Source organism: Eptatretus burgeri, chromosome 1, assembly GCF_056783735.1.
Source record: "Eptatretus burgeri isolate ZD-2024b chromosome 1, Ebu_testis_v1, whole genome shotgun sequence".
Lineage (NCBI taxonomy): Eukaryota > Metazoa > Chordata > Myxini > Myxiniformes > Myxinidae > Eptatretus > Eptatretus burgeri.
The window spans coordinates 150,515,658-150,538,942 of NC_140961.1; the positions used below are offsets into that span (position 1 = coordinate 150,515,658).

Sequence of the window (23,285 nt, forward strand, 5' to 3'; positions counted from 1 at the left end):
TTTTCATCGGATCTTCGTGAAACTTGCCAGGTATATGCAGAAAGCCCACGCACAGGCAGTAACCATCTCTGATTTTGGAAATTCTGCCAAGAAAAAAAGTTGACGTCATACTATCGCCGCGACTGGAAATCGCAGATACCATTATCTCCGAAACTAGGCAAGCTGTTTGAATTTTGTTTGCGGCAATCAAGCCGGGGATTAGCACAGAAAATTTATCGCATACCTGAAACATCACAATGACGTCATATTGGTTTTTATGACGTCATCATGAAGAGGACGAGGATCTTAGCTCATTCGACCTTGTTTTTCATATATATATATATATATATATATATATATATATATATATATATATATATATATATATATATATATATATATATATATATATTCATCAATGGGTGTTGTCCTCCGATTCTATGATCTTTCTTTTTTTGTTGTACTGGCTTGGATATGTCCATTGTCACACAAAATTTCATCTTTTCTCTGTCACCTGACCGGTATAAAATATATATATATATATATATATATATATATATATATATATATATATATATATATATATATATATATATATATATATATATATATATATATATATATATATATATATATATATATATATATATATATATATATATATATATATATATATATATATGCCTGGTGTTGGCGCAGTGGTAAGGGCAGTGGCTTGGGACCCAAGAGGTCCTGAGTTCAAGCCCCGTTGGGACACTGAATTAATATATGTATGTATATGTATATATATATATATATATATATATATATATATATATATATATATATATATATATATATATATATATATATATATATATATAATGTGTATATATATATATATATATATATATATATGTATATATATGTATGTATATAAATATAAATATATATAAACCAAGTCGAAAACACCAGGGGGTTGACTCAGCCTGCCATCCTTCCGAGGTCGGCGAAATGAGCACCAGTTGTACTGGGCCCGGTGTATGCCCCGGTTAGAATAGGTGTACCATATCCCTGTGTGTCGTAAGAGGCGACCAGGGTTGCGTCAGGAAGGGCATCCGGCGTAAAAACCTATGCCAAATCATTATGCGGACAACAAAACGAATTTCCATACCGGATCGTTCGAGGCCCGGGTTACCAACGACCGCCACCGGTACCGGTGGTCAGCAGGGTACCAGTGGAAATTGTGCTACTGCTGGGCGAAGGAGGAGAAGGAGACGGGGAAGGCGAGTCCGGAGGCAGTGGGAGAGGGGGAAGGGTAGAAGTGTGGAGGTGAGAGTTGGAACTCTGAATGTTGGGACGAAGACTGGCAAAGGGCGAGAGTTGGCTGATATGATGGAGAGAAGAAAGGTGGACATACTGTGTGTACAAGAGACCAAGTGGATGGGGAGTAAGGCGAGGAGCATTGGAGGTGGTTTCAAACTGTTCTACCATGGTGTGGATGGGAGGAGAAATGGTGTCGGGATAATCCTGAAGGAAGATCATGTCAAGAGGGTATTGGAGGTGAGGAGGGTGTCTGACCGAGTGATGAGTGTGAAGTTGGAAATTGAAGGGGTGATGATGAATGTCATCAGTGCATATGCCCCACATATGGGGTGTGAGATGGAGTATAAAGAAGATTTCTGGAGTGAGTTAGATGAAGTGGTGGGAGAGTGGATCCAAGGATGAAAGAGTGGTGATTGGAGCAGATTTCAATGGGCATGTTGGGGAAGGGAATAAAGAGGATGAGGAGGTGATGGGGAGGTACGGTCTCAACAAGAGAAATGTGGAAGGGCAAATGGTGGTAGAGTTTGCAAAAAGAATGGAAATGGCAGTGGTAAACACGTATTTCAAGAAGAAGGAGGAACACAGGGTGACATACAAGAGTGGAGGAAAGTTCACACAGGTGGATTACATCTTAAGTAGGAGATGCAACCTGAAAGAGATTAGTGACTGTAAGGTTGTGGCAGGGGAGAGTGTAGCTCGACAGCATCGATTGGTGGTCTGTCGGATGACTTTAGAGGTGAGGTTGAGGAAGAGAGTGAGGGCTGAACCAAGGACCAGATGGTGGAAGCTGAAGGAGAAAGACTGTTGCGTGAAATTTAGGGAGGAGGTGAGACAAGCGTTGGATGGTGGTAAAGATGGGTGGGATGATTGGGCAACGACAGCAGAAGTTGTGAGGGAGATTGCTCGGAAGGTACTTGGTGTGACATCTGGACAGAGGAAGGAAGATAAGGAGACTTGGTGGTGGAATGAGGAAGTACAGAAAAGTATAAGGAAGAAGGGGTTGGCGAAAAAGAAGTGGGATAGTCAGAGAGATGAAGAAAGTCGGCAGGAGTATAAGGAGTGGCGTCGAAAAGCAAAAAGAGAGGTGGCTAAGGCCAAGGAAAAGGCATATGACGAGCTGTATGAGAAGCTGGATACAAAAGAAGGGGAAAAGGATTTATACCGATTGGCAAGACAGAGGGACCGAGCTGGGAAGGATGTGCTGCAGGTTAGGGTGATAAAGGACGCAAGTGGGAATGTGCTGACGAGCGAGGAGAGTGTGTTGAGAAGGTGGATGGAGTACTTTGAGGAGCTGATGAATGAAGAAAATGAGAGAGAGAGAAGGTTGGAAGAGGTGGAGATAGTGAATCTGGAAGTGGGGTGGATCAGTAAGGATGAAGTGAGGACTGCTATGAAGAAGATGAAAAGTGGAAAGGCAGTTGGCCCAGATGGTATACCAGTGGAGGCATGGAAGTGCTTAGGAGAGATGGCAGTGGGGTTGTTAACCAGATTGTTTAATAAAGTCTTGGAAAGTGAGAGGATGCCGGAGGAGTGGAGATTAAGTGTACTGGTCCCGATTTTCAAGAATAAGGGTGATGTGCAGAGCTGTGGAAATTACAGAGGGATAAAGTTGTTAAGCCACACCATGAAGTTGTGGGAAAGAGTAGTGGAAGCTCGGTTGAGAGGAGAGGTGATGATCTGTGAGCAGCAATATGGGTTTATGCCAGGAAAGAGCACCACTGATGCGATGTTTGCTTTGAGAATGTTGATGGAGAAGTATAGGGAAGGCCAGAAAGAGTTACATTGTGTGTTTGTGGATTTAGAGAAAGCTTATGATAGGGTGCCAAGAGAGGAGGTGTGGTATTGTATGAGGAAGTCGGGAGTGTTGGAGAAGTATGTGAGGATCGTGCAGGATATGTATGAGGACAGTGTGACAGCGGTGAGGTGTGCGGTAGGAATGACGGACCGGTTTAAGGTTAAAGTTGGATTGCACCAAGGATCGACTCTGAGCCCTTTCCTGTTTGCAATGGTGATGGACAGGTTGACGGACGAGATCAGACTGGAGTCTCCATGGACCATGATGTTCGCGGATGACATCATGATCTGTAGGGAGAGTAGGGAGCAGGCTGAATCGAGCCTTGAGAGGTGGAGGTACGCACTGGAGAGAAGGGGAATGTTAGTCAGTAGGAGTAAGACGGAGTACATGTGCGTAAATGAGAGGGAGGGTGGTGGTATGGTGCAGTTGCAAGGAGTTGAGGTGGGGAAGGTGGATTGGTTTAAATACTTGGGATCAACTGTCCAAAGTAATGGAGAGTGTGGGAGAGAAGTGAAAAAGAGAGTGCAGGCAGGATGGAGTGGGTGGAGAAGAGTTGCAGGAGTGATTTGTGACAGAAGGGTAGCTGCAAGAGTGAAGGGGAAAGTATACAAGACGGTAGTGAGACCAGCTATGTTGTATGGTTTGGAGGCGATGGCGCTAACAAAAAGACAGGAAGCAGAGCTGGAGGTGGCAGAGTTAAAGATGCTGCGATTCTCGTTGGGAGTGACGAGGATGGATAGGATAAGAAATGAGTATATTAGAGGGACAGCGCTGGTAGGACGGTTTGGAGACAAAGTGAGAGAGGCCAGATTGAGATGGTTTGGACATGTGCACAGGAGGGAAACAGAGTATATCGGGAGAAGGATGTTGAAGATGGAGCCGCCAGGCAGGAGGAGAAGAGGGAAGGCCAAAGAAGAGGTTCATGGATGCGGTGAGGGCGGACATGCGGGTGGTTGGAGTGTCAATGGAAGATGTGGAGGATAGAGCGAAATGGAGACAGTTGGTCCGCTGTGGCGACCCCTAACGGGAGCAAGCCGAAAGAGGAAGAAGAAGATATATATATATATACATATATATATATATATATATATATATATATATATATATATATATATATATATATATATATATATATATATATATAATATATATACACACACACAGCTACTGTCAGACCCACTATTCACATAGGTATACACTTCTCAAACATTGTTATCTTGCCAAAACGAAGTTTTTGCAAGATATGTTAGTCAGCTTGTATTTTTTTTATTTTTTTTTTTTATTTTTTTTTTTGTTTGTTTGCCTGTAATCACGTATAAAAAATTCTGCAGAGCACAGTTATCATTGGAAATTTTTGTAACTTCGCAGATCAGAGGCCTATAGAGGTCCCTTTCAGTGCACAACATTTTGAAGGTCAAGGGCAAAGGTCAAGGTCACTTTGTCGCAAATCAGGGGAGTCGACGAAACCCTTATTTTTTGAGTAATTTTGATCGGATCGTCTTCAAACTTCATGGGAATATAGGTCATGGTATGGCGCTCAGCTGATTAATTTTTGGTGGCGATTGTCCTTGACCTTCATGGTTAGCGCCTGAGGTCAAACATATTTGACCCCAAGGTCAAATTTTCAAGTTTTAGGAACCATATCGTGTAGTACCTCAAATTGAACACCTCGATGAGTGCTTTCTAGATATGTCAAGTTTGAGACATTATGACGTCATTTGATGACGTTAGGAGGCAAACGCATATTTTTCATGGTTACTCTGTAGAACGATTCTCATCGGAATCTCTCGTAGGCAGATATTCCTCAAGGAGTCGCTCCTGGTGGATAGCAGCTCTGTTCACCTCAGTGTGACCTTAAAGAAGTCACACGTGGTCACCTTTTGGCAAAATCCGGGTCACCCACAGGGTGACATTGGTTTTTTTTTTTTTGTTTTTTTAACAATGTTCTAGGCTTGTGGAAGAGCGATTACACAGAACAAATCAGGAAAAAAAAAAGGAGAAAGGGGGAACACCAATAGCAGGGTGGAGGGACAAAGTAGTTAGTGACAGACTACCAAGTGATACGGGTAACAATGAGGAGTCGGGGAAAACGCGAAGGGTGGAGAATATGGATACATATACAAAATTGTGCTTGACCAGTTTGTGATTTTGTCAAGGACTGAGGAGAGAGAAGATGCTGCTTCCTGTTTGTCAGAAGGATGAGAGATATTATGGCAGAGAGTGGAGACATCAGCAGAGTGATTAAGATGATTTTCCAGAGAGTCACTAAGATCATTGATGAAGATTTGGAGTAAAATGTAGCCGAGAACTCTGACTTGTGGTACTCCAGCCTTGACAGGGAGAGGAAATGAAAGTTATCCATTGAGAGCCACACATTTTCTGAAAGAGAGGATTTGGCATTGGATTCCATTAGCAGATAGTTTGGAGAGCAAGGCAGGATGCCAAACTTTATCAAAGGATTGATACATGTCCAGAGAGACAGCTCTGATCTCATTTCTGCATAGAAACAGGGTATCCAAGGTTGGGTGACCTGTTCTGAATCCAAATAGATGATCACAGATGAAGCTCTAAGAGGAAAGGAATGATTTAACTTCAACTACAATGTTGGATTCCATGACCTTGCTGATTTCCAATTCTGTGTGTATGTATATATATTGTTGTGGTTACCAAATTCGCAAACCACCATTCAGGTCCCTTAGGTGAGGTATCTCGGTAAGTACATGTGTAGTTAGGCCCAAACCCGTTGTCTAGTGGGAATACATGTCATTTATGCGTGCTGCGACTCTTCAGGATAGCCGTTTTTCTTTTACTATCTTTAATTTGGACCAACCGCCATTGTTACCACCACCAACCACCACATCAACCACAACCGCCACGACCTTCACGTCACACCTCGCAACCGTCGCATCGCCACCGTTCTTGCGCCGCCTGTGGGTACCGGTGTTGGACTCGTGCAGGGCGCGCGCCGAACAGCGTGTACAAAATCACGGATTTTGTGCTTCAAAAACGGATCAAAAACGACACACGCCCACTTTTTGCCGTCCAATCGGTGAGCGAGGGCGGGTGGCCCCGCCCCAGGGCGTTGGAGGGCGATCGATATATGCAAATTTATGGATCAAAAAGCATTCACGCCCACTTTTTCTCGGGCCAATGGGGAGCGAGGTGAAAGGTCGAAGGGAGGGGGTCAAAGATGAGAGGGCGAAGCTACGGGGCTGATAAAAAGCGACCGTGTTCGTCAGTCCAGTGAGTAGGAGAGTCGAGAGGGAACAGAGAGTCAAGACTTCGCGGGCGGTGGAGTTGGCAAGAAGGAGCTGGTCGTCGTGTGCGTTGGAGTCGGAACGGAGGGGACGGAGCTGTGGAGAGGCGGCGAGGGCAGACGAGGGGGTGCTCGCGTCGTGCAGGGAGCTGCACCCCAGGGAGGCCGACAGCGCGACCTGGCCGAGGTGGAGACGCTCGTCACGGGACAATAAAAATCCTCTATACCCCGAGCATCAGCAACCCCCTCCTGTTTCCCCCCCGCGCTGAGATAGTGCGACCAAGGGGGCCCCTTTCCCACCCCCTACCAGACACTGCCCGCGAGGCCCGCGGAGTTGAGGCACCATCGCCGCTCCGCGTCTCATCACCAGACGGGTAGGCCCGACCCGGTCTCGGCCTCAGGCCCGCCTCATCCTTGAGGGTATTCTTTTCCTTGGTTTTGGGTATGTGTTGTCGGCGCCGTCTGTGAAGTAAAATTGTATAAGTGTTGCCGTGTGCTCGTGTAATCGGTATTAGATCTGCATTGTCGCATTTGCTTTTTGTGTAAATTGCATTGTGTTTTTTCTATGTGCTTTTGGTGGAATTGAATATGTGTGCTTTCCGTTCGTCGCGAATAAATGTGCTTTGTGTCGAACTGTTTCCCGCTTCGCTTCGTCATTTCCTTCATTGAATCCTCATCTTGCTTCACGTAAAGGGTTGGCAGTGGGCTGAATACGCCCGATAATTAATCGAACCGTCGAGGTCGACGATAACACCGCTCGGTTATCCCGATAGTACGGAACGGGTCGCTTAAGTGGCCCGTGTCCGAAGTCGACCTGCGGCGAGGTGCGATCGCCCGGTCTACCCTCCGCGTGGGTACTTAGGTAGGTCGAATTTGGCGAGCAACCCTATCCCACGCGGGGGCTGATTGGCTCGATCGCGGTGAGACCGAAAGGTCCACCCGTGACTGGTTCCCGGCGTTAGTCCGAGAGGGTCACGACTGGATTGTCCGTCCGGTGGGCGACGTGCCGCGATTCGAGTTACGTGGCCGTCAGCATGCCGGCGGGCGCGAATCCGCAACACTGGTGTCAGGTCGTGCGATACAAATTCATCGCCCTCCTCGCGGCACTGGTATTGGAGAGCGGGACAACAGGCTCTCCTGTCTCCAGCGAAATTCACGGGAATCGGTCCAGGGGTGAGAGAAGCGACCCCCGATTCCCTCCAAATTACGAGCGATTCAAATTAACCCTTTAAGAGAAGCAAGATGGCGTCTCAAGGCGAGCGGGAGCCGGGGGTATTAGAAATGGATGTAGAATGTGTAGAATCCATGGTCCAGGATGAAATCCCCGTGCAGGAAATGTTGATTGTGCAGGAACACGGACTCGCCCAACTGAAACCAGAGCCCGAAATGGGTGCGGCAGCGGCCGCGGTGTATGACACCTTCCCCCCCCCTCTCCACCAAAACCCTTCCCCGATCCCTGCCGAAACGGCTCACCCAAGCGCACCCGACATGGCCCAGCTATTCACCATGCTGGCAAAGATGAATGCGGAAATGATCGAAAAGATGGAAGCGAATATGAAAAACGAAATGAAAGGCATGAACAAACAAATGAACGAAAAGATGGATGCGAATACACAAAAGATGGATGCGAATACACAACAAATGAACAAAAAGATGGATACAAATACAAATGAAGTGAAAACGACGATGGATGCGAATACACAGCAAATGAGGGAAGAAATGAAAGAGCTACGGGGTGAGACGCAGAACATGGGCCGATGCCTGCAGGCGGGCATGAAGGCCGTGACCAGGGAGCTGGGAATGGCGACTCCACGTGTGGGAGCAAACGAGCTGGAAGGGGGTGCAACGGCTGACAGGCCCGCGGTGGAGGCGGGTAAAAAAATAATTCAGGGGGCGTGTTGGGCGAGGGTCGTGACAGAGGAATCGACGGTGACCAAAAGGGAAAAATTAAATGGGGAGACCAAAACGTGTGAGACGAGACACGAAATGACGACAACGGAAATAATAGTTGAGACAAGAGAGGTAAAGGGTGAAGAGTTGGCAGAGACACGGGAGATAGAAAAAATAGAGGAGAGACAACACGATGAAGACGGGGTAAGTGACGCACACACACAGGTAGTGGAGGACAATGGGGTTGAGCTCGCGGAGCGTGGAGAGACCCAGTGCGAGCACCTGGATGGCCTCCTCCAGGAACGAGGGGAGGGAGTATGCCCCCTTGAGGCGAGTCACGACCAGGTGAGTTCGGTCGTGCTTTGCGAGGTTGAGGGGACGGGTGCTGTGGACGGGTGCACGGAGAGCTTGGGGGGTATAGAGGCCCCGGAGACCCTTGTGGGGACACGAATCCCCAGTGTGGTTGTCCCTGTGTGTGTGGTGCAAGGCGTGAGTGCGTCCCCGTGTGTGGAAGCGACCCCGTGTGTGAGTGGTGTGGTGGCGATGGAGCCAGAGTACGTGCTTCCCAGCACGCCGTGCGTAGGTGAGGCACCGTGTGTGAGTGAGGCCGTGTGTGTGAGTGAAACGGCCAGTGTGAGTGAGGGACCGCCGGTGAGTGCCCCCGCGTGTGTGGATGAGGCACCGCGGTTGAGTGCCCCCGCGTGTGTGGATGAGGCACGGAGTGCGAGTGAGGCACCGCGGGTGAGTGCCCCCGCACGCTGGAGTGAACGGCCGTGTGCAAGGTCGCTGTGTGCAAGGTCGCTGTGTGCAAGGGAGACGGTGTGTGTGAGAGGGGGGTATGAGAGGGAGATGTCGGTTGGCATGCGGGAGCACGCAGCCGCGTCTCCCCGTGTGAATGTGATGGAGTGGACTGTGTGCGTCGTAACACGCAGGTATGCGTGTGTGGAATGGAGACGGAGACGGCGACAGAGGAGAGAAAGCCGGGTAGCGGCTGTAGTTGTTTCGGGGACCGTGCCGGGTTCACCCAGCAGTGAGCACGCGGTCCGTGCTGTGCAACGCACGAGACCGCCACGTGCTCGCTTGCGAGAGTGAAGTCCCGGTCCGGAAACGCCAGCGGTGGATTTGCCGATCCCGCGGACGGACAAAGTTTAGGCAGGTAAACGGATTTGGACCGGACGGGTTCTCCACGCGATCGTGTGTGTTAAGCTCCAACGGGCAAAGCACATGTGTTCGCGTGGGGAACCCCTCGAGACGTGGGGCTTGTGTTTTTTTTTATGCGCACGGTGACGTCATGGCTGCACGTGGGGTTGGAATCCGGCAGGAGGGGTATCTCTGCCGGATGGAACCGTCCAAAGAGGGACGAGGAACACGTGCAGCTGCATGATGTCACGGGCAGGTGCAAAGTGCGCGAGTTGCCGCGCTGGTGATGCGCATGAAAAAAAAAAAAAAAAACAAGCCTCACTTTCGGGTGCACAGGATTCCTGGGCAAAGGGTGGAAGACCCCCTTGACCTGGGCACAGGATGGAAACTAGTTAGGGGGAAGGGTTAGCTTAGTTAGACCGACTTCATGGGGCAGGGGTAAGTCCTCATGGAGTCCGTGGAATGGATTAGTTAGAGGGATTTTAGCCAGATTTAGGTGGGGAAATAAAAGTAATTTTTGAGTTAGGAGACAGTGACAGACTTGTGGATGTGTAGAGGGGATGTAGTTTAGCGACGTAGTGTTAAAAGGAACGTGCTGTAGTATAAGGGACGACGTGGGAGCACGAGTTAGTTAGGGGATGTAGTTAGGAGGATGGCAGAGTTCAGCGGTGAGTGTGTTGAAGAGTTGTTGGTGAGTTATGAGGTGAAGACATGTTGAGTGAGTGAGGCCAGCGGGTCTGTGTGTGTGGAGTGAATGGGGAATGCATGGTGCGATGAGTGATTGAGGGGAGGAGTGACTCCCTCCCAAGGGACCCCGGGGTCAGTGTAGAGAGAGTTAGCTGGGTTAGTCAAATTGAAAAACGGAGGTCGTTTTGCTGTTGGTGGGAATGTAGGCTCGAAACCCATTTGGAGGGGTGCAGGAGCCCTGTTGACGGGCTTGGGAGCGTGGCTGCGAAAGGTGAGTATCGCTGAGTGGGTACCCCGGGCACCAGGCTAGTCGGCCGCGGTAGGCCATGGGCCCATGGGGGGCCGGGATAGAGTAGTGGGCACGGGTGCGCCTGCTTGGTGCGGGGGCCCGGGGCGCCATTAGCCGCGTGGGCAGTGTTGTGGGCACGGGTGACCCTCGGAAAGGGGCCCGGGAGGCCGGCCTGCCACGTGTGCGTTTCAGGGGAGGTGCCATGGGGGGCACTCCCCGGTGTTAGGGAGCTGGTAGGCTCGGAGGCAGTGTAGTGCCCGGGGGTGCCATAGCGGGAGATTCGGCAGAGGGTCGTGCCTGCCAAAGGGAGCCACGTGTCCCAGCCAGGAGACCGTGTGAGGGCACGGAGAGAAAATTGGGGGGCGAGGCCCGAAATTGTGAGGACACCAACACAGGCGACGGGAATCTGGGTTGTTAGAACCAATAGTTTAAGCGAGAAGCGCTTGTTGAAAGCCCCGGGGTAGTTTAACAGTTAAATGGTTAGGGTAGATTAGGAGATGTACCCCTCCGCACCATCCATCCCCTTGCTGTCGTTGTGGGCCGCTGGACCCACTTGGTGTTAAGATCGCCGAACTCTGGGGAGGCCATTCTGAGGCTTCGTTGGGCCTCGACACAGGACGTTAGCTCTCCCTTATTCCCCTCCGGGAAGGGAACGTAGGGGTTGGGAGTAGGCTAGGTGACAGGATAGGTTAGCCGAACAAAGACGATAAAAGGGGTTAGGGGACGATTTATAGTGGGGAAGTAAAAATAAAAACAACAAAAAAATAAGTTGGGGCTAAATTGGGGTTTGACAAATTAAGGGAGTGGGTATGTACAGTGACAGGCAAAGGCGATAGGTGGGAGGGAGACAGGTAGGTAGGTCCGAGCCCTCCTTCCAAGTGGCCAGCACCACCGCACTCCCTCCACCAACCTCCACTGAACGGCAAAGGCTGGCCAGCTTCATCTGCTGGCTGCGTTGCTGCAAGGCAGAGGCCGGCCAACTTCATCGGCAGCTGTTGTTTTGCTGCAAGGCCTGTGCCGGCTGGATCGTCTGCAGCTGCTGTGCTGCAAAGCCTGTGCCGGCCGGATCATCTGCAGCTGTGTTACTTCAAGGCCTGTGCCGGCCAGTTCATCTGCCGGCTGTGTTTGCCTGCAACGGCCTTCTTCGGCGGGCTGTGTTTGCCTGCTGCCTTTGCCATGCCATGCCCACTGCCCACGTTCACCGCCCCGTTCAATTTTTGCTTTGCCCCCCCCTGTTCATTTCCATGTGCGCCAGGATCCGCAAGGCAACAGTTTGCAAGCTGCGAGAACTGCCCTGTTGGCAGCTACAACACGGGCCTGCAGTGGCGGCCCGTGCACCGTGTTTGTGTCCATCCATCCATTCGTTGTGCTCATTGCGTGTGCCACTTGAGTTGGCACGGAGACTGCGTTTGTGCAGCCCATGCACCGTTGTGGTTCACTGAGTTCGATTCAAACCATCCATCCATCCATTCGTTGTGCTCATTGCGTGTACCACTTGAGCTGGCACGGAGACTGCGTTGTGCAGCCCATGCACCGTTGTGGTTCACTGCGTTCAGTTCAGAAGGGAAGGCCTTGGACTGCGTGTGAGCAGCCAGCCACGTTCCCTGTCACCTGCATTGTTTTGAGCCAGAGACTGCATGTGGGCAGCCTGGCTCCCTGCTAACTGCTTTCTTTTTGCAGAGTTCAATGATCCTGGGCCATGGTTTAGTGTAAAATTTGTAAGTTAAGGTTAAGATGTACTGTAAATATGAGTGCGCTCCCGGCATGTCTGTCTAGCGCCGGCAATTTTATTTAAGTCGTCCGTGTGAGTGAGTTTGTTTAGATAGTTACGCAGCCCTCAGGTTATTTATTTTGGGGACACGAATACCATGAATGTCGCACTCAGGGATCCGTAGGTAAAATGTACTAGGGGAAAACTACACATGATGGCACACGAAAATTTGACGACTCGGGACGAGTCTGTAAAAAGGGGAGGGGGTAGTGTTGTGGTTACCAAATTCGCAAACCACCATTCAGGTCCCTTAGGTGAGGTATCTCGGTAAGTACATGTGTAGTTAGGCCCAAACCCGTTGTCTAGTGGGAATACATGTCATTTATGCGTGCTGCGACTCTTCAGGATAGCCGTTTTTCTTTTACTATCTTTAATTTGGACCAACCGCCATTGTTACCACCACCAACCACCACATCAACCACAACTGCCACGACCTTCACGTCACACCTCGCAACCGTCGCATCGCCACCGTTCTTGCGCCGCCTGTGGGTACCGGTGTTGGACTCGTGCAGGGCGCGCGCCGAACAGCGTGTACAAAATCACGGATTTTGTGCTTCAAAAACGGATCAAAAACGACACACGCCCACTTTTTGCCGTCCAATCGGTGAGCGAGGGGCGAATTGGCCCCGCCCCCAGGGCGTTGGAGGGCGATCGATATATGCAAATTTATGGATCAAAAAGCATTCACGCCCACTTTTTCTCGGGCCAATGGGGAGCGAGGTGAAAGGTCGAAGGGAGGGGGTCAAAGATGAGAGGGCGAAGCTACGGGGCTGATAAAAAGCGACCGTGTTCGTCAGTCCAGTGAGTAGGAGAGTCGAGAGGGAACAGAGAGTCAAGACTTCGCGGGCGGTGGAGTTGGCAAGAAGGAGCTGGTCGTCGTGTGCGTTGGAGTCGGAACGGAGGGGACGGAGCTGTGGAGAGGCAGCGAGGGCAGACGAGGGGGTGCTCGCGTTGTGCAGGGAGCTGCACCCCAGGGAGGCCGACAGCGCGACCTGGCCGAGGTGGAGACGCTCGTCGCGGGACAATAAAAATCCTCTATACCCCGAGCATCAGCAACCCCCTCCTGTTTCCCCCCGCGCTGAGATAGTGCGACCAAGGGGGCCCCTTTCCCACCCCCTACCAGACACTGCCCGCGAGGCCCGCGGAGTTGAGGCACCATCGCCGCTCCGCGTCTCATCACCAGACAGGTAGGCCCGACCCGGTCTCGGCCTCAGGCCCGCCTCATCCTTGAGGGTATTATTTTCCTTGGTTTTGGGTATGTGTTGTTGGCGCCGTCTGTGAAGTAAAATTGTATAAGTGTTGCCGTGTGCTCGGTAGTTGGTATTAGATCTGCATTGTCGCATTTGCTTTTTGTGTAAATTGCATTGTGTTGTTTCCATGTGCTTTTGGTGGAATTGAATATGTGTGCTTTCCGTTCGTCGCGAATAAATGTGCTTTGTGTCGAACTGTTTCCCGCTTCGCTTCGTCATTTCCTTCATTGAATCCTCATCTTGCTTCACGTAAAGGGTTGGTCGTGGGCTGAATACGCCCGATAATTAATCGAACCGTCGAGGTCGACGATAACACCGCTCGGTTATCCCGATAGTACGGAACGGGTCGCTTAAGTGGCCCGTGTCCGAAGTCGACCTGCGGCGAGGTGCGATCGCCCGGTCTACCCTCCGCGTGGGTACTTAGGTAGGTCGAATTTGGCGAGCAACCCTATCCCACGCGGAGGCTGATTGGCTCGATCGCGGTGAGACCGAAAGGTCCACCCGTGACTGGTTCCCGGCGTTAGTCCGAGAGGGTCACGACTGGATTGTCCGTCCGGTGGGCGACGTGCCGCGATTCGAGTTACGTGGCCGTCAGCACGCCGGCGGGCGCGAAATCTGCAACAATATATATATATATATATATATATATATATATATATATATATATATATATATATATATATATATATATATATATATATATATATATATATATTGTTACGAATTTGGAATTCAATCGCACACAACATACAGGTTCCCTTAGTCAGCTACGTCGATAAGTGCATGTTCCCTAGATTGCGCACCTTCCATTGTTTCAATGTTCAGAGTTCGATTAGATGCGCTGCGGATCGATTTAGTAGTTAGGGAACGAAACAATGGAGACGTCCCTCCCCCTCTTCTGCAAAGAGGAAGAAGAACCCTGCCATCCTGTGACGTCAACAACTTCCTCCCACCCATGGTTGAGTGGGGGGATGGATCGCAAGGGCATGAGTCACGCCAGGTGCGGGGGAGGGGGTGAAAAGGATAAAGAGGACATCTTTTCTTTGTTCAAAGAGAGTCTCGTGGGAGTCCCGTAGTTGGGCCGAGTTCGTGGGCTGAGTTCGTGGGAGTCCCATGGCAGAGTTCGTGTGCTGAGTCGCGTGGGAGGAGTAAGCTTTTTGCATCGGCAGTTGGGGGAGTCGGAAGGAACCCAGAAGCCAAGGAGCTGCGTGTAAGTCCGGGCGGCGTGAAGGAGACGTGAGCTGGAGGCGCAGCCTTGCCTGCTGTGTCGTGCAAACCGCGCGTTCATGTGGAGAGAGCTGGAGAGAGCTCGCCTGCCACACGGAAGGCCTGAGCTCGACTGCGGCTACGCTAGCTGTCGTGGGGAAGGAGCATCGCGGGTCGCCCAAGCGCATTCGTGTGGAGAGAGCCGGAGAGAGCTCGCCTGCCACACGGAAGGCCCGAGCTCGACCGCGGCTACGTTAGCTGCCGTGGGGAAGGAGCATCGTGGGTCGCCCAAGCCAGACACCACGAGGGTGCAGGTATCTTCCAACGGTCTCGTGGGACTCGTTCGGTCTGCCAAGTCCCACGCCATAAACACCCAAGAGGTCCAGTCTGACCCCATTGCCTTTGATGGGGTATTTTTCCTGCTTTTTCATTCGAATGAACGTTTGTGGCGCTGAGTCCCGTAAGTAAAACTGAAAGTGATGTCCATTAATAATTGCTTATAGACGGTTGTAGTTCTTTTGATGTTTGTACAATTGTATACGTGTTTTGCCTTATTTAATTGCATACGTGTTTCATTATAATAAATGTTCTTGTGTGAATGTAAACCTGCTCGTTTCGTCCATTCCCTCATTGACTGAACATTTCGTGTGTTGGGAGTTAGAAAGTCGTTGGTTTGCCGTAAAAGGGGGACATTTGGACAAACGGTTCTCGGTGATTACGCCGCTCGGAATCGCGCGCGGACAAGCTCGCCTCGGTGGTTTGTTCCGTACGAGATCCGTCGAGGGTGGAATACCCTGGTAGTTGGATCACGTGGGTATTTAGGTACATTGAAGATTGGCAATCGACCCTACCCCACGTGATCTGCTGATTGGCGTATTTCGGTTCTTGTACAAGGACCTGTCACTCGGAGTTATCTGGGCGGCGATCTCTATTCCGGGCGATCGGTCGGGCCGACTCGACTTGCGGCTCCGTTTACAGAGGTCGGTTGGCGGCCGACCCCCGGCCTTCAACAACTGGTAGTCAGGAGTGGGGTGTGAACTCATCCACCTCCGTAAATTTGTCGGTTCGAATCGGTAACAACTGGTTGTCAGGAGTGCGATTCGGCCCCTCCTCCTCCGTAGCAAAATTCACGGAGTCAGATCAGGGGTATACGGAGCAACCCCCCCCCCGTGTCCCCAAATTACGAGCGTTATAAATTTTATTCCCAGCACGTAAAATGTTCAGCCAAGGCGAGCAGGGCAGGAGGGATTAGGAATGGATTTGGAAATGTTAGAATCTATGGCTCAGGACGAAATGACCATGCAGGACACTCCCATTATGCAGGTTAACTATTCACCACAAATAAATGCAGAGTCCGCAATGGGCGCAGCGGCGGGGGCCGCGGTGTATGACACCCCCTCCCCTCCTCCGTCAAAATCCCTCCTCAGTTCCCGTCGGATCCGCGCCCGGTAATGGCGAAACGACTGCCACGTGGTTATTTGAAGTAAGAGACATGTTCGAGGCATTGATGGGAAAAATGGAGACAAATAGACAAAGTGAGATTAAAGCAATGCGGGGTGAAATGCACAGCATGGGGCGAGGCCTGCAGGCGGGCATAAAGGCAATTGCGTGCAGTGAAACGTGGACAACGGTGTGCAAAATGGCGGCACCATGTGGCAGCCCGACCGAACCGACAAGGGGGAGTGTGGACTGTGTCGTCCCGCGGTGGAAGACAAAGTAATTCGGGAGACGCGTTGGGCGAGACTCGTGCAGGTGGCGGAAAAAGTGACGGTGACACAGAGGGAAAAATTAAATGAGGTGACTGAGACATGCAGGACGAGACACGTGGAGGTGACTGAGAAATGCACGGAGACGCAGGAGACAAAGGAAGGAACACCAGAGCCACGGGGAATAGAACAGGAAACGGAAATAATTAACGAGGTGACCGAGATAAATCAAGTAGAGGAGAAACTCCAGGTAATTGACGAGCACACACAGGTAGGGATAGTGAAGGTGGAATATATGAAGCTTGAGCTGGGGGAGTGTTTTGTGACCCTGTGCGAGCAGCAGGATGGCCTCCTTCAGGAACAAGGTGAGGGACTGCGCCCCCTTGAGGCGGATCGCGACGAGGAGAGTCCGGTCGAGCCTTGCGAGGTAAAGGGGGCGAGTGCTGTGAATGGGTGCACGCAGAGCTTGGGGGTTATGGAAACTCCGGGACCGCTTGAGGTGGTGCTTATTCCCAGCATGGTTGTTCCGGTGTGTGTGGTGTCAAAATGTGTGTTTGCGAGTGTGCCGAAATGCGTGCTTTCTAGCACGCATGGTGTGGATGAAGCACCGTGCGTGGAAGAAGCCATCGTGTGTGGAAGAAGCACCGTGTGTGGAAGAAGCACCGTGTGTGGAAGAAGCACCATGTGTGGATGAAGCACCGTGTGTGGAAGAGACCCCCTGTGTGAGTGGTGGGGTCACGAGTGTGCCGGGGTGTGTGCTTCCCAGCACTCCGTGTGTGAATGAAGCTCCTCGTGTCAGAGAGGCCATGTGTGTGTGTGAGTGAAACGGTCTTTGTGGATGAAGTACCGTATGTGAGTGAAACACCTATTGTGAGTGTCCCTGCTTGTGTGAGTAATATGGTGTGCCTGGTGGCGAGTGTGCCGAAATGCGGGCCTTCCAGCACGCCGTGTGTAAAGGACACACCGAGTGTGGAAGGAACAGAGTGTGCGAGGGATACAGCGTGTGTGGTTTCGAAGTGTGTGAGAGAAACACTGAGGGTGGAAGGAACGGCGTGTTTGAGAGAGATGTATGTGAGGGAGATGACAGTCGGTATGCGGGAGGACGCGACCGCATCCCCGTGTCCGAGTGCCATGGTGGAGCGTGTGAGCGTTGTGGCACGCAGGAGTGTGTGCGTTGAACGACGATGATGACGGGACCAGATGAAGGACAAGGGCCGAGTAGCGGCCATAGCTGAATTGAGAACTGTGCCGGGTTTGCACAGCAGCGAGCGCGGGGTCCATGCTGTGCTACACACAAGGCCGCCTCGTGCGCGGATGCGCAGGTGAAACCCGGTCCGGAAACGCCAGCGGTGGATGTTAGCCGATCCCGTGGATGGACAGAAGCTAGGCTGGATTCGGAATTTTGACCGGATGGGTTCTCCAAGCGAGCGTGTTTGTAAAGCTCCGACGAGCAGAGCACATGTGTTCACGTGGGGAACCCCTCGAAACGCGGGGCTTGCTTTGAGATGCGCAGTGACATCATGGCTGCTCATGTGTTTGGAATCCGGCAGAAGGGAATTCCTGCTGGATGGTACCGTCCAAGAGGGACGAGGTGCGCGGGGCGCAAGCAGCTGCCATGACGTCACGGAAAAAGAGCGCGGCTGTGAACTGCCGCGCTGATGGTGCGCATTATGAAAAAAAAAGAGTTGAAAAAAGCAAGCCTCACTTCGGGTGAACAGGATTCCCAGGCAAGGGGTGGAAGGCCCCCTTGTTTGGGGGCACAGGAAGTACTAGTTAGGGGGATGGGTTAGAGTTAGTGAGACCGGCTTCATGGGGACATGGGTTGTACCTCATGGAGCCCATGGAATGGATTAGTTAGAGGGATTTTAGTTCAGATTTAGGAAATGGGAATTTTTTTTTAGGATTTTCGGAGACATGGACAGACTGGAAATGTGTAGTGGAGACGTAGCTTAGCGACGTAGAGTAAATGGAACGTGCATGAGTTTTAAGGGATGACGAGGGAGCATGAGTTAGTCATGGGATTTAGTTAGAAGGATGGCAGTGTGGAGTGTTGGTGTGAGTTGCGAAATGGAAAGTGTGTGAGGAATGAGTATGCGACAGTGGGCCCAAGTGTGTGAGTGGAGCGAATGTGGTATGCATAGTGCGAATGACTGGTTGTGGGGAGGAGTAATTCCCACCCAACTGACACCGGGGTCAGTTTAATGTTCGCTTGTGGGTTATTCAAATTTACTAACAGGTGGTCGTTTTGTTGTAGGTGTCGAGAGAAGGCACGAAACTCCGTTTGGAGGGGTGCAAGAGTTCATGAACCGGCTGGGAGCGTGGCTGTGGAAAGTTGAGTATTTGTTTAGTGGGCACCCCGGGCACCGGACTCGTCGGCCAGAGTAGGCCAAAGGGCCAAGAGGGGCCGGGATAGTGTACTGGGCACGGGTGACCCGTCGGAAACGGGACCCGTAGCACCAGAATGCCAAGGGGGCAGTGAACTGAGCACGGGCGACCCTCGGAAAGGGACCCGGGGCATCAACACGCCACGTGGGCATCGGAAGGGGGGCAATGCCAGAGAGGGCAACCCCCCGCATTGTAGGGAGCAGCAAGGCTCGGAGGCAGCCTGCGGGCCTGGGGGTACCATGGTTAGAGTTCGGCAGAGGGGGAGTTCCTGCCAGTTAAGCCACGCTGCCCAGCCAGGAAATTGTGCGAGGGCACGTATAAAAATTTGAGGGCAAGGCCCAAATTTATAATGGACATCAACACAGGCGACGGGAATCATGGTTTTTAGAACCGATAGTTTTAAAGTGTGAGGCGTTTTTGGAAAGCCCCAAGGTAGTTTCAGGTTAATGAATGTTAGGAAGTTAGGAGATGTTAGCCTGATGTTGGCGCAGTGGTTAGGGCAGCGGCTTGGGATCCAAAAGGTCCTGAGTTCAAGCCCCGTTGGGCCACTGAATTAATACACCAGGGGGTTGACTCAGCCTGTCATCCTTCCGAGGTCGGCGAAATGAGTACCAGTATACTGGGCCGGTGTATACCCCGGTTAAAATAGGTGTACCATATCCCTGTGTGTCGTAAGAGGCGATCAGGGTTGTGTCAGGAAGGGCATCCAGCGTAAAACATGTGCCAAATCACTATGCGGATCATACGGATGATCCGCTGTGGCGATCCCGAACGGGAGCACCCGAAGAAGAAGAAGAAGAAGAAGAAGAAGAAGAAGAAGAGATATATATATATATATATATATATATATATATATATATATATATATATATATATATATATATATATATATATCGTTCTAATATTCATGATGATACAAAAGAGATAATTAAGATCACACATAACATTAGGCATTAAGGGGGGAATGCATAACCTCTATTTTGGTACCAGATTTGTTATTCTGTCTTAAATATTTGACGAGATATTTTTGATTTTCCGTTCTCGTTGCAATGGTTAAATTTTCCATAATTGCTCGGCAAATGGCTCAATTTGATATTGTACAAATGAATTATTTTTTTCTGGGAACATTTGATTGAGTTATGCAGCTGATCCATTGAACAATTTATTACTCATGAAAAATTGTCCTTTGGGGAAAGGTGGGTGGGGGGGGGGGTGCACATCCATAGTGAACCTCGCTGGCCCATGGACTATCCGGATTGAGACCCACCGGCCATCGCAATGTGTTTATTTTGCATTTTGTGGTTTTCAGAGAAACATTCACGCGAGTTTTTCTGAAGGATGATCTGGCACTAATAATGTAAATGTAAACGGGTTATGTTTAGAAATATGTGATACATACCTGTGGTATTGGAATATTCTCCATCTTTGCAAGCAATGCAATCAAAACAACAGAAAGGTTCAGCTTTGCGAGGAACTCTCCGTGTTCCAGGAATGCAAGGGTCACTGCATACTGAAATAGGAACCTACAACATAGTCAAGTGAGGGAATAGATCAACACTTATGTCTTTCACCAGTAAGCATTACATTAAAATTTATAAATTTCACATATGATAACATAAATGATGACACTGAGATAAAATGAAAACATACATATCTATACCAATAAACGTCAATGTGTGTGTGTGTGTGTGTGTGTGTGTGTGTGTGTGTGTGTGTGTGTGTGTGTGTGTGTGTGTGTGTGTGTGTGTGTGTGTGTGTGTGTGTGTGTGTGTGTGTGTGTGTGTGTCCTCCATAACCCCAAAACCATAAAAGCTTGCAGCCTGAAATTATCCATACATACTAAGAGAACTCCAAAGAAGTGCCAGAGTGAAAATTGGGTGTTTGCATTAATTAAAACACCCCCTTTAAAGATAATTATAGGCCTCATTTAATTTCTCCTTTATCAGGCAATCCTCAGACACCTCAATCTCTGATGTGGAAAGGCGTTTCCTGGGTTACCTCGCTGGGGTCTGAAGCCGCCATGTTTGTTGGCTTGCTCAAACATGCCTTGACTTGGAATAGGATACAACGATTTATTAACGACAATTTTTTTCTTTCAATTTTCTCAGTTTTATTATTGAAAAAATGCCTGTTCATCATCGCTAATAATTGCTGTATACAACGCTTTTTTCATCAATATAGTTTTCAAATATGGAGCTTGGAGAAATTTCATGCATTATATGATACAATTTTCCACTATCTCCTCTCAAGGACTGATTAAAGCATTGGCTCTTAACGCGGGAAGGCGTGAGCAATTTCCAGAGGGGGCGCGAGCCTGGAGAAAAGAGTAGGGATTTGTCGAATTATTCATTTTTGGAATTCTCTTCACAAGTGTTTGAATAATAACGCGATGAACATACAAAAAGACCAAAAGTATCACCTTTAAAAAATTTAGTTTTCTATTCGCTACTAGGCCGACCATTTTCTATATTAAAATTAATTTAAAAATTTAACATTTATTTAAATTTAAAATTAATATTTCTTTAAATTTAAAATTAAAATTTATATTTTACTTTACTTTAATATGAAAAAAAAAATTTTTCACAGATTTGCAGCACCCATTTCAAAGTAAACTATTCGCAATGGGTGCAAAAAAGTGGAAGTATCTTGACAAATATATTCGATTTGGATTTGTGTCCCTCCAAAAGGGTGACACAGAGGTACCCCAGTGCATAATATGCTACAAGACTCTGAGCAACATATATATATATATATATATATATATATATATATATATATATATATATATATATATATATATATATATATATATATATATATATATATATATATATTGCATGGCATGGCATGTGGCCCACATGCTTGGAACGCCACTTGAAGACAATGCATACTGCTCTTGCTGCCAAACCCAAGACATTATTTGAAATAAAAATGCAGTCCTTGAAGCAATCTAAGAGGGACAGCAGTGAAGCATTTCGGCAATAGACTTCAAAGGTTGTTGAGGCTTCCGATGAGATCGCCATGTTGATTGCAAAGAGCAAAAAGAGCCATGACATCGGAGAGACTCTCATAAAACCAAGTGTACTGCATGCAGCAGTAGCTCGTTCTGGGGAAGAATAGTGCAAACAAGCTTGTCCAAATCTCTCTCTCTCAATCTATACCTTCAAGGGAAGGATCAATGAAATGTCTCAAGACATCATAGATCAAGTTCTCGGTCAAGTAAGAGCTTCTCCTGTATTTGCCATCCAGTTGGACGAAATGAATGATGTTTCTCAGTGTTCTCAGCTATTGATGTATGCTTGTTTCGTGTCAGGCAATAGTGTAAAAGAGGAAATTCTCTCCTGCCATCCCATGGAAAGTTATACAACAGCAACAGATATTTTTCACGTGGTATCAAACTTCTTCCAGGAAAATCAACTTTAGTTGGACTTGCTGGTAGGGGTAGGTACTGATGGGACTCCGGCCATGCTTGGTTTGCAATCTGGTTTCATAACACGAGTGAAAGAAAAAAGTCCATCTGCGATAGGTACGCACTGCATCCTTAATCGTGAAGCCTTAGCATCCAGAACTTTACCTGCTGAAATGAGGGATGTCATGAAGCTGGCTATCAAGGTAGTCAACTTCATCAAAGCTGGAGTCTTAAACAGTCGTCCCTTCAAACAGCTGTTTGGGGATGTGGATTCTGTGCATTAAGCCTTGCTTTTACACACAAACGTACGATAGCTTTCAAAGGTAAACATGCTTGGACGGCTTTTTGAACTACGACAAAAAGTGGCAAGATTTCTAGATTTGCAACAAAGAGCAGATCTTCATGACAAGTTCTAGCCTGAAGGATTTTTGCTATCTCCAACTTACCTGGTGGACATCTTTGAAGCGCTGAATGCCATAAACCTCAAACTCCAAGGGAAAAACATCAACATAATCATGCACCATGGCGTCATTCGAGCCTTCATGGGCAAACTTGACCTCTGGAAATGTCGAATTCAGGATGGAAATACAACCAGTTTTGTGAAGTTGGATTCTGGTCTCATTCACAGTTACCTTGATTCTGATTTAAAGAAACAAATAATTACTCATCTGACTGAATTGAAAGCAGAATTCATCAGATACTTTCTGGATAAAGATGAGAAGTGCAAAGCCTGGAAATTCATGAGGGAACAATTTCAATGTGAAGTAGCTGATATTTTAGACGAAGTGCAAGAGGAGTTTCTTGAGTTAAAGTTCAAGTCCTCGGGCTGAAGAAGATTTAAAAACTGTATCTGGAGACGTTCTGGGTCACGTACCTTCCTGTTTACCCTTTGATCTCACATCAACCTCTTCGGATTCTGACAATGTTTGGATCAACGTATCTTTGTGAAGCTGCATTTTCCACGCTCGTTGCTGTCAAGATCAAATACAGAAACACGCTGAATGTTGAAGGGGACTTGCATTGTGCTCTGTCTGGCACTCGACCACGCATTCAAGACCTGGTAGCGAAGGAGTAATGTCAAGTATCTCATTAAATGTCATTTCATTAAATATGCTTTGTACATGAGTGTTGCTCATACAGAATTCTTTGTTCAATAAAAAGACTAAAAACACGCATTTTTTCAGTTTTTCCTTTTAATTCAGGAGGTATTTTTATTC

The 23,285-nt window shown here is 48.9% G+C and overlaps 1 protein-coding gene across 1 annotated transcript in view; it reads right to left on the reverse strand.

The window, feature by feature from the left end:
* LOC147035742 (extracellular calcium-sensing receptor-like) overlaps positions 1 to 23,285 on the reverse strand; it is a 103,274-nt gene that overhangs the window by 27,589 nt on the left and 52,400 nt on the right. Inside the window, exon 7 of the mRNA XM_085847189.1 lies at positions 20,059 to 20,182. Within this exon, the coding sequence (XP_085703315.1) occupies positions 20,059 to 20,182 (124 nt within the window). The remainder of the gene's footprint in view (positions 1 to 20,058; positions 20,183 to 23,285) is intronic.